The sequence below is a fragment of the Salmo trutta genome, chromosome 40 (genome assembly GCF_901001165.1).
Source record: "Salmo trutta chromosome 40, fSalTru1.1, whole genome shotgun sequence".
NCBI classification, from domain to species: Eukaryota; Metazoa; Chordata; class Actinopteri; order Salmoniformes; family Salmonidae; genus Salmo; species Salmo trutta.
Window position 1 is genome coordinate 7,810,301 of NC_042996.1, and position 12,361 is coordinate 7,822,661.

Sequence of the window (12,361 nt, forward strand, 5' to 3'; positions counted from 1 at the left end):
TCAAACATAAGACACATTTACACTACATACAGTATCTAAACTCGTCCTCTCACTGTCAAATGCATTTGCTTTCAGCAAACGTAACGTGTAAATATTTGTATGAACATAAGATTCAACAACTGAGACAAAAACTGAACAAGTTCCACAGACATTTGACTAAAATAAATGGAACAATGTGTCCCTGAACAAAGGGCGGGTCAAAATCAAAAATAACAGTCAGTATCTGGTGTGGCCACCAGCTGCATTGAGTACTGCAGCGCATCTCCTCCTCATGGACTGCACCAGATTTGCCAGTTCTTGCTGTGAGATGTTACCCCACTCTTCCACCAAGGCACCTGCAAGTTCCCGGACATTTCTGGGGGGAATGGCCCTAGCCCTCACCCTCCGATCCAACAGGTCCCAGACGTGCTCAATGGGATTGAGATCCGAGCTCTACGCTGGCCATGGCAGAACACTGACATTCCTGTCTTGCAGGAAATCATGCACAGAACAAGCAGTATGGCTGGTGGCATTGTCATGCTGAAGGATCATGTCAGGATGAGCCTGCAGGAAGGGTACCACATGAGGGAGGAGGATGTCTTCCATGTATCGCAAAGCGTTGAGATTGCTTGCAATGACAACAAGCTCAGTCCGATGATGCTGTGACACATCGCCCCAGACCGTGACAGACCCTTCACCTCCAAATCGATCCCGCTCCAGAGTACAGGCCTCTGTGTAACGCTCATTCCTTCGACATTAAACGTGAATCCGACCATCACCCCTGGTGAGACAAAACCACGACTCGTCAGTAAGAGCACTTTTTGCCAGTCCTGTCTGGTCCAGCGACGGTGGGTTTGTGCCCATAGGCGACATTGTTGCTGGTGATGTCTGGTGACAACCTGCCTTACAACAGGCCTACAAGCCTTCAGTCCAGCCTCTCTCAGCCTATTGCGGACAGTCTGAGCACTGATGGAGGGATTGTGCATTCCTGGTGTAACTCAGGCAGTTGTTGTTGCCATCCTGTACCAGTCCCGCAGTTGTGATGTTCGGATGTACCGATCCTGTGCAGGTGTTGTTACACGTGGTCTGCCACTGTGAGGATGATCAGCTGTCCGTCCTGTCTCCCTGTAGTGCTGTCTTAAGCGTCTCACAGTACGGACATTGCAATTTTTTGCCCTGGCCACATACTCATGCCTCCTTGCAGCATGCCTAAGGCACGTTCACGCAGATGAGCAGGGACCCTGGGCATCTTTCTTTTGGTGTTTTTCAGAGTCAGTAGAAAGGCCTCTTTAGTGTCCTAAGTTTTCATAACTGTGACCCTAATTGCCTACCGTCTGTAAGCTGTTAGTGTCTTAGCGACCATTCCACAGGTGCACGTTCATTATTTGTTTACGGTTCATTGAACAAGCATGGGAAACAGTGTTTAAACCCTTTACAATGAAGATCTGTGAAGTTATTTAGATTTTTATGAATTATCTTTGAAAGTCAGGGTCCTGAAAAAGGGACGTTTCTTTTTTTGCTGAGTTTACATAAAGTATAATACCCATTGTTTCTGTCATCAATATGGTGGGATATCTGTTATGTCTTTCTCCCTGAATCCACCATAGAGGTTAAAACCAGTCCACTCCCTCACATCTGACCCAGTCCAGGGTATTTCACGCAGTGGTCAACTGCTAGACTGGTAGCGGTGGGAGTGAAACTGAGATTTACATAGACAGGGCTGGGTGGTTCTGCTTGTCCCAGAATAGAACAGCACTGTCACCAGATGTTCACTCTGTTCCCAGAGGGTTGGAGGTAGAGAAGACTCTATGACTATCTTGAAGATGTGATACCATTAATGTTATGTGGACAACTTTTCAAACAAATGTAGCTTAATAATGCAGGTGTGATCATCACATTGGTAAGAGTCCAAGATATAAATCAAATATTCAATAGTATTAGCTCACTGTCTGTAAACGTCTAGAAGTCAACTGGGTCAAAACTGAACAAGGACTATGATCTATTACATGTTGCTATACCTCACCTGTTAAACTGTGAACATGTTATTATCTTGTGTTAGGGAGGGAAAGTTATGCTTACATTGAGAAAATCGGACGTCTGTAAAACGAAAATGGATGGCCCTCCCTGAACGCTTAAAAATGAAACAAGTGACCCTCCCCTTTACCCAAAATAATAATTAAAACATAAAATGGATAGCAGGGAACACGCCTACCATTTACCTTAATTTCTTGAACAGACCAGAGCTTTAGATATGCAGTTTTATAAAGTGCTCTTCGCCCTGTAAGCATCAGGCCTCCATGGCAACACTGGAATGTTGATAACGCACAGGGCTGAAGGCCAGAAGGTTGTGGACAAGAGTAGGGGCAGAAAGATCTCCTTTATAATAAAAGCATTGCATGGTATTTGCAGGTCAGAGAAAAAATAGCCTTTTATAAAAATGTCATGCAATTCTACATAATTTTACATATCAGTAGAAGGTTTTTTTAATACCATACATATGTGCATCTTATCATTTCTCTCTAATGCAAAATTACATCTTGTTTGCAACAAAACTGTCCCTGTAATGCAAATAATTCAATCTGAGATGTAGGAATCTGAGCACGGGTACTTTCAAAAGTTAGCCTTTCCATCCCAGACTGAGTAGGCCTTCCGACGCAGTGAAGTATAAGCTTTAACTGCTGGCTACTATTCTTCCATGACTTAACTCAATGAAAGAAGGTTACAAGTGTTTCCCTAAAAGCTGGCTGAGTTTAAACATCTTCTAATGTACAGAATGTTAATAGTTTAATCAATTGATAGTGACAGTATTGGATTACTTCCAAAGCAAAGTCCATTTCTCAGCTTGTTTCTAGCATAAAGCATCGCCGACCAAAGAGCTGTTATAGACCACTTTATCAATTTTTTATTTTCATCAAAGCTTAAACTAACAATTGGTAGGCCTGTGCTTTTTGCCATTTACTTTAATAAAAGGTAGGCATATGGCATACCCTCTCATGCCCCCTCAATTCCAGTCTGGGTTTTAACTTAACAGCCCTTCACTGACATGAGGTAGACAACACAAAGTTGACTTCCGGTCCTCCTTCTCATCTTTGCGCTGTCCTTCTCAAACTGAACAGAACATAGGCAATAGGCTAGTCTGCACGCAATATAATATTTTACTGGGTGACTTTCACTTTTACTTATTTATTTTTTTGATCCGCCTGTCACGCCCTGACCTAAGAGATCCCTTTTATTCTCTATTTGGTTAGGTCAGGGTGTGACTAGGGTGGGAAATCTATGTTATGTATTTCTATGTTGGCCTGATATGGTTCCCAATCAGAGGCAGCTGTCTATCGTTCTCTGATTGGGGATCATATTTAGGCAGCCTTTTCTAAACTGTTGTTTGTGGGATCTTATTTTGAGTTAGTGCATGTGGCACCGCTGTCGTCACAGTTTGTTGTTTTGTTTATAGTTTATTGTATGTCTTGTTAAGTTTCAAATATTAATAAAGATGTGGAACGATACTCACGCTGCGCCTTGGTCCTTCTCTACACACAAATGTGACACCGCCTGGTCAGAGGCAGTAGGGATGACAAGAGATATTATCTTGATAAGTGTGTGAATTGGAGTACTTTTTGTGTCAGGGAAAATGATATTATTTTCTTTAGGAATGTAGTGAAGTAAAAGTAAGTTGCCATAAATATAAATAGTAAAGTAAAGTACAGATACCCCAAAAAACTACTTAATTAGTACTTTCAAGTATTTTTACTTAAGTTCTTTATACCACTGACTAGGCCTAATGAAAAATTGCTTTCAGAAGAAGCCTTTGACTCTCCTTCTTAACTGTAACCATAGGCCTACACAGCACAGCCATTGGTAAGGCAGCACACAAAACGTTTTTGATCAGCAAGCATAGAGAAGGCCGGGGCTCAGGTTTGAAATATCCATTGCGATGTGTAATGCAGCCTAGTTTTATTTACACCATCCCAACAGCTATCTTAGAAATATAACTGCTCTGTGCTTCTCTGAGCATTCACTTCGTAGCCTAAAGCCTCTAGGCTAGGGATCATTTGATTGAGACCACACTAAATAGCCTATAAGCGCACTTGATTATGAGGGGCGGCATCGGACACACATCGATATACTGTATAGCCTAATAAGCAACTCATTCTAAAATACTGACAAATACACACATTTCATGAAATATAAATTACATGACCCTCCCCTGTACTAAATAAAATGTAAAAAAATACTAGACCCTCCCCTTGAGTTACATTGAAAAAGCATGATGCTCCACGATTTTCCTCCAGGTACCCATTCTGTACATTTCGATCCATCCCTTACAATGAACTGATGACAATGCAGTGAGAACATAAATAACTAAGCAATGACATTTAGGTCTGATAGTTTTAAAAGAAACTGTGAATCAGGCTTTATGAATATATTTCTATACCATTCAACATTTACAACTAAAGTCGAATTATTCGTAGAGACAACAAAAATATGTGTTCCAAAGGGAAATCTTTATTTTCATAAATTTATCAAATCATCAAAGCAAACATTCCTACAGTATCTAATAGTAGTAAATAGTAGTAAAACAGAACACATCAAATCTAACACTGATACAACCTCAGTCTACAGAGAGGATTGACACATGAACTCAAGCAAAGCCCTCTGTTAGTCTACATGTCAGTGATCAATAAGACAGAAAACATCTGATCTCAGAACAGAGTCAAAGCAGAGGAACCAGCAGCCTCTCTCCACAGGGGTGTGTGACTGAGGGGTCCTACCCAGAACAGTCAGCCTTCCTCAGGGTCTTGATGACTGGAATCTGGGAATTCTGCTGGGCTTCACAGGTCACCTCTCCTGCCTTGGTCCACTCCTGGGCAGTGAGAGTCAGAGTGCTGCTCCAACTGTACAGGCCGTCCTTCTCCAGTACCCCGAGACTGGTCTCCTGGTTCTTGCTGGTCCCGTCCACTTTCCAGCTCATGGTCCAGTCTGAGGGGAAGCCCTTGTTGGCCAGACACATCAGTGTGGCTGTTGTTGTACTGGATAGTTCCTCACTAGAGGGGGGCAGGACGGTGAGGGTGTTACTTGGAACAAACAGAACAACTCAACTAAGTAACTACATCAAGTACAGCTACAGTAAGAGATTATCTTCAGCAAGGTACACATCAAAATAAAGTGAATTGAAAATGCCCTCTAAATATGAATGTTAAAGTTAGATTGTTTAGAAGATGTGGAGAAAACCCTGAAGTAATATAATATAAAGCAGATTTATGAACCAAACAAGTATAAAGTGTTTAAATAACTAGAGTTACTAATCATACGGTGAAGATCACTCAAACAGAATCATAATCAACACAAATACACATTAAAGTCTTCCAGGTAGAAGAAACACTTCATTTTAGCTGTTTCTAGATAATACAAATATGAATTGTATCTTAAATCCAGATATTTGTATTTTTTCCTTCCTCTGTGTATCAGGTGTTCTCCTAGTCTGGAGGTACAGTCCAGCATTAGATCAGTGTTGCTAGTATTCCTCCATATTGTCCATATGAAAGACAACAGCAGCAGCAGTAGTGATAGTGATCCATGTTGTATATTCCTTTATTAAACATGTTGATCTCAGATTTAACAGTGGTGGTAAAGTCACAGAGGACAGAAAACACTACCAGAGGAATCCTACCAGCTTTAGTTTAGAGAAGTGTTCACTAACTGATTAGAGGAACTTACATGAGAGACCAAGCATGAGTGAACAGACAGTTCATTATATCTGATCATCATCAGAATAAAAACATGATGGTGGTGTGACATAAAAATGACTAAACATCAGTTATCTGAGTAAAAAGTTGCTGTTTGATGTTATTAAAGCTAGCTCATGCAGGACAAAATATATTTGAATGATGGGAAGCGACTTGGAAACCGAAATAGATTTTACCAATTAATTTGCATAATGCATCTGGACACTTTGCATTAGCAGCACATGCTTCAGTGCTCTGGGAGTGTTTATATCCCTGTGAGTTGAACACTTCATGACTGAGAGCTGTCCTTCATGACAACAGAACCCACAACAACCATGACTTTTATCACCATCTTCATCTGGACACTTGCTCTCTGCTTTCAAGGTTATAATTTTCAGGATTTATTGTTGAAAAAGAATTAAATCTATACCATCCACTTGTATATCAATGTTACTATTTATATTCAGAATTATTCATTACTATATGTACAATTTCATTCATTCAAATATTTGTATTCTGTTTTTCAGAATCCAGAGGACAGATCACTGTGACTCAAACTCCTGAAATGAAAGCTTTCCACCATGGAGACACAGTCAATTTAGGATGTAGATTTAACAAACCTCCTGCTTGTAGTCCCCCTTGTGTAGCCTGGTATCAACAGAAACCTGGAGGAGCTCCTAAACTCTTAATATACTGGGCTAAAACCCTTCAGTCTGGGACTCCATCTAGATTCAGTGGTAGTGGATCTGGGAGTGACTTCACTCTGACCATCAGTGGAGTCCAGGCTTAAGATGCAGGAGATTACTACTGTCAGAGTTACCACAGTGGTAATGTGTTCACACAGTGATACAGAGCCGTACAAAAACCTCCCTCAGTCAGACTGCACAGTGACTGTACTGCTACAGCTGGGACCTACTGTAGGTGCTGAGGGGGAAGAGACAGTGACATGGAACACTGACTGAACTAAAACACACTGAGCTAAATATATCAGTGATGCTGACTATAATGTCAACTCATCCCCCATCATTCCTTAAGTGATAACACCCATATATACAGATTCCTTTACACTTGTGTGTATAAGGTATTTGTTGTGAAATTGTTGTTGTGAAATTGTTAGGTTATATTACTTGTTAGATATTACTGTATGGTCGGAACTAGAAGCACAAGCATTTCGCTACACTTGCATTAACACCTGCTAACCATGTGTATGTGATTTGATGACATACATATTCCTCCCATTTTTATACGGCCAACCTGAAATAGTTCAAATGCAAACATTGTTTCAACATGTCACATAATATGTTGAAAGAATCCATCTATGTACACTAATAATGTCTCACAGCATTTCGGAATAAAACCTCCAGTCTCTGTGAGATTCTTCTGTCAGGTTTTAATTTCAAGAGAAAAATCTACTGTATTTATTGAGATGTTATAACATGATTATAACCCCTAATCCCTAAAACAGTGTTTCCCAAACCTCTCCTTAAGTACTTGAGGAAGCCCACATATTTGATTTTATTCCATAATTGGTACAGAGGATTTACCTATTGAGGGGCTTGCTGATTAGAGGACCATTTGAATCAGCTGTGCTAATTCTGGAACACATCAAATACTGTAAGTGGACTGTCTGGGGGGACTTGAAGAGAGGTTTGGGAAACACTGTCCTGAAATTACCTGTGGTGCAGTCAACACGAAACCTCTCTCCTGCCACACCCTGCTGGAACCTTCCAGCACCTTCGCAGCCTTTAACTGAGCCCAGCTGAGACTCGTTTACCAATCAAGACCATGATTGGCTGGGCAATCAGCCCCACCTCTTAACAATGCTCCTTCTCAGATAGATCTCTTCAATTACACTGTCTCTGTGGGACTAAAAATGTCTGGGGTGTATTTATTAGTTGTACACTGTAGCAAAACTTTTGCAAAGATTTGAAATCAATATGAGAGTTTCTATTGGACAAATTCCGCTAGGTTTCTACCCGTTTTGTTCCTTTGGCTACTGTTTGCTTCCGTTAGGTTCCGTTAGGTTCCTAGTGAATACACCTCTGGGGGTGTGTATTCACTACAGAAACCGTTTACCATTTAAGAACCAAACCGATGCTTTATTGCTTGGTTTAATGGATTTAGAGGTCATAATGGCTGTAACTCAAGTCAATTTCTAATGTGGTGTAACTGTGAATAATAGTGTAATATTTTATTCAACTTTTTCTCCCAGGACAGCCTGTCTCTCTGAACTGTAAAGCCAGTATTGATGTGCATCCTAACTGTTTTAGGTCAGGTAAACCATGTTTAACCTGGCGCGAACAGAAACCTGGAGAAACTCATAAAGCATTGGTTTTCTACGGAAGCACCCTTTTCTCTGGGACTCCATCTAGATTCAGTGGTAGTGGATCTGGGAGTGACTTCACTCTGACCATCAGTGGAGTCCAGGCTGAAGATGCAGGAGATTACTACTGTTAGAGTGTACACATCATCAATAGTAAATATGTGTTCACACAGTGATACAGAGCCGTACAAAAACCTCTCTGTCAGACTGCACAGTAACTGTACTGCTACAGCTGGGACCTACTGCAGGTGCTGAGGGGGAAGAGACAGTAACATGGAACACTGATCAGTAGAGGAGGTCAACTTTGAATATGTTAGAAAGCATCATTCAGAACACGTTCTCCATCGTCATCATCATCATCATCACCATCACCATCACCATCATGTGTTTTAAGATGGCTCCGATAGACTTGATTGCTCCTAAGCAACTTTGCAATATTTTGGCGTGTTGAGGGACCACTTGTCACATTGTCCAAGGTGTGTTTGTGTTATGATAAACAATGTGTTTTCTGTCCATATAAAGATTGTGATACAGCATTGAAAAAGACCCACCACTGACCAAATGTCTCTTTGTTTTCCAGTCCAACAGGAATGCATCCTTCAGACCATCCGGTGCATGGACATCCTGTGCCAGTGTGATCGAGAGTGAGCGTCCAGTTGTGGAGACTGCAGCACATCAAGCCTGTGAACGGCCAGGTCAGTACTCATCAAATATGATACAATATTGTGTAAAACATTGAACTTGTAGACATATGGAGACGTTGACTTTATGTCCCCTTTTCCCCATGTTTTGGACATGGAGCGTGACATGCGGAACATCAGGCTCACCCCACGAGAAGCAGTGCATGATCAACACCACCCTCAGCAAGGAGATCTGCTAGAAGTGACGTACTCTCTCACTCTGGGGATAAGACCTCATTTAAACATCACAGATATAAGTTCCCACTGTGCCCATGATAAACTGCAATGTGAATTGTGTTGTACTACTGAATGAAACTGAGGACATGGACTCAGACCAGCCTTTGTAATGTAACCTATTCTAGGAGCCTATTGTTTGTGTATGATCTTTATTCATTGTTCACTTGTTTTTCAACAGCATCAGGTACAGGCAGGGATGACTGGGGCCTTCAGCAAGTAAGACATAGGGGATAAGAAATCATTTGAACATCACAGATAGATAATTCCCACTGTGCCCATGATTAAGTTAGCTACAGTACATGCCTTTAGTTGGCTGCTTTGAGAACTTGTATGTAATATAACCTAGTTTGTGTGTATGAACTATGTGGAATATTTTTGGACCATTGACAGGAGGAGCAATATGAGTCTCAGAGGTCGTCACACTCGATGGGGATGTTGATGGAAGTTTTTTATGATCCACACACCAAAGAAGCAGGTGTCACTTCTAGTGATGTGGAGTTGAGCTTGGACCTGGTGCCAGTAAGGATAGTCTTCACAGAGGCTGTAAGACCCTGCTTACTTGATATAGAAATCCTTCGAACATCACTGTCCGTCAATGGTAAGGTCCCTTGCACCATAAAGACAGTTGACCTCAACCACTGCTGTGGTGCCCACCAGCCATCTGGTAAGGCATCCAGGACCCCAGACCCCGTGACCCAAGGCCCTGACTCCTGCACATCCATCCCTGTAGGCATTTGAATGCCTTGATGCCCTCCTCTTCGTTATCTGTGACCTACTTTATAGACAACACCCCATCCAACGACTGTGATCTGAGGACCCATTTTAGCTGCGACGAAGTAAAGCGCTTGGCCCTAACCACTGCTCCATAATTGCTGGCCGTCAACCTCCTCCTCCTCATGGTGTGCCAGTTGGTGTTGGCGCGCTGTCCAACAGTTGCCTGCCGTATATCCTCCTGCTGCTCCACCGACAGAGCCATGCCAGCCAGGATGCCTGCAAGCCCCAGTTCCCCTTGTTGTTTAACAATGTCCGGTACAGACAGGGATGACAGGGAGGGTAGTGGTTGTTCTGGGACAGGTTTAAGGAGACATGCCATTCCACTGAACCTGTCTCGGAGACGGTTTCTTAGCCACTGAAGATCCTCCTAGGGACAGAGGGTTGTAGTCTTCGGCCGGGTACAGGTCCTCCACTGACTGCACCTGGTTGGGCACGGCTTGCTTCCTCCAATCACATTCCATATCCATACGGCCGATATTGTGAATAGCCAAAATCTGCTGCATGGCTACACTTATGAGCACCACAGAGGCATTTGTATGTGGTAGAGAGCATCCCCTGATCATCTATAGAGACCTGCCAAGAAGAAGGATGTTAAGTGCCACATGCCTTTCAATGCATGACTTTAAACACCTTAAAATGCATTTCCTGTAAGAAATGTGCTATATAAATAAAGTTGCATTTGATTGATGACATTACAGCTGTAGAATATTTAATAAACTGTAATTTTCTCATGAGTACAAGTGCAGTTTTTCCATAAACTTTTAATTGATAACTTTTATCACTTGACATATCAATCGTATAGTTGGAAGGATCCTATAAATCAAGACTGTGTGAATGCATGTACCACTCTGAATAAATAAATAGGGCACTGCGTTCATCCACCTCTGGCCTGCTCGCCTCCCTACCTCTGAGGAAGCACAGCTCCCGCTCAGCCCAGTCAAAACTGTTCGCTGCTCTGGCACCCCAATGGTGGAACAAGCTCCCTCACGACGCCAGGACAGCGGAGTCAATCACCACCTTCCGGAGACACCTGAAACCCCACCTCTTTAAGGAATACCTGGGATAGGATAAAGTATTCCTTCTACCCCCCCCCCCCCCCAAAAAAAAGATTTAGATGCACTATTGTAAAGTGGTTTTTCCACTGGATATCTTAAGGTGAACGCACCAATTTGTAAGTCGCTCTGGATAAGAGCGTCTGCTAAATGACTTAAATGTAATGTAAATGTAAATACTGTGCCTTTGAAGATTTGTCTCTGGTCATGAAAGTAGAATACAGGCTGGATGTCTAAACAAAGTCAAGTCTGAATGTGTCACGACTTCTTCCGAAGTCGATGCCCCTCCTTGTTCGGGTGGTGCTCGGCGGTCGACATCACCGGTCTTCTAGCCATCATTGATCTATTTTTCATTTTCCATTGGTATTGTCTTGTCTTCCTACACACCTGGTTCCAATCCCATTAATTACATGCTGTGTATTTAACCCTCTGTTTCCCCTCATGTCTTTGTCGGAGATTGTTTGGTGTTATTATGTTCGTGTATTTTGTATAGGTGTGCGAAGGGTATGTTTACCCATGTTTATTTTATGTACGCAGATGTTGGAGTTTGTTTTTAAATTATTAAACTACTCCAATTATATTAAGTTGGTTTCTCCTGCGCCTGACTTCCTTGCCACCTACACACACGTCAATGACAGAATGTCAATAGACTTTTAGATTCATTCTCGTCAATGACAACATTCTAGAACTGAGTTATCACTCATCAAAGTCTGGTATCCGGGTTATCTGGTTAAATATAATATATTTGATTAAGTGTCTCTTTCCTTGTAGAATGTTGACAGCTGTATAAAACACATTGTATTGCTAAGATGCTCAAACTTAACTTAATAGCTACATTCACCGACACTAGACAAACTTGATCCCTCATGCTGGCCCTGACCAAACCAGTAAGTTGCCCCTCACTATAGCTGCACTTCTCCACATTGCGAGAATTATAGTGGTCTTCTCTCCTTTTAATGCTCTTGTGCTCATCCTTAAATGTAATGTTCTGAAATAGACACCAAATTCGATATACTGTACAAACCATCTAGGCTAAATCAAACATTATTTTTTGATCTATTGCGCTCTAAACTGGCGGCTAGCCAGGCGTTAAAATAGAACTTGGTTCTATTTTTTACACTTGACGCGCTGCAGGTCCCGCCTCTCCCATTTTTTTATTGGTTTTTAGGCGCATATACCCACAAAAGATGAACTGAAATCCACACTCCAGTCCAGTTGGTGGTGGTAATCTATCTTAAAGTTGGTTGCCAACCGACATATAAAGTCCACAGAAGGAAAAGACCACTACTACTAATACTACTACTACTGAAGGAGGAGAGATTACTAGAAACTAACTAGGTTTCCCCTTTTATCTGTGGATTAAATGTCAGAGTAGAGAACACATGATTTTGTGTGACTCAAAATGGGTCCAAATTCTGCCAAGATCCAGAAAAAAAGGACATTGTGCATTTCAAGTAAAATAACAAGCAAATGTTTATATCCCAGGACAAATTAGCTAGCAACAGCAAGCCAGCTAGCTACACTACCGTTCAAAAGTTTGGGGTCACTTAGAAATGCCCTTGTTTTTGAAAGAAAAGCACAAATTGATCAGAA

General features: G+C 41.8%; 2 long non-coding RNA genes and 1 gene segment (V, D, J or C); 2 read left to right on the plus strand and 1 right to left on the minus strand.

Moving 5' to 3' along the window:
• Positions 1-4,462: 4,462 nt before the first annotated feature.
• On the minus strand, positions 4,463-5,710 carry LOC115180130 (Ig kappa-b4 chain C region-like). The segment is given in 2 exon segments: positions 4,463-5,070; positions 5,695-5,710. Coding segments are annotated over 2 exon segments (342 nt in total).
• A 266-nt stretch (positions 5,711-5,976) lies between these two features.
• On the plus strand, positions 5,977-7,075 carry LOC115180096 (uncharacterized). The gene is made up of 2 exons (XR_003873035.1): positions 5,977-6,086; positions 6,230-7,075. It is a non-coding gene; the product is annotated as an uncharacterized LOC115180096 (long non-coding RNA).
• Positions 7,076-7,998: 923 nt separating this feature from the next.
• On the plus strand, positions 7,999-10,450 carry LOC115180098 (uncharacterized). Its single transcript, XR_003873037.1, has 3 exons — positions 7,999-8,501; positions 8,606-8,720; positions 9,121-10,450. It is a non-coding gene; the product is annotated as an uncharacterized LOC115180098 (long non-coding RNA).
• The last annotated feature ends 1,911 nt before the right edge of the window (positions 10,451-12,361 follow it).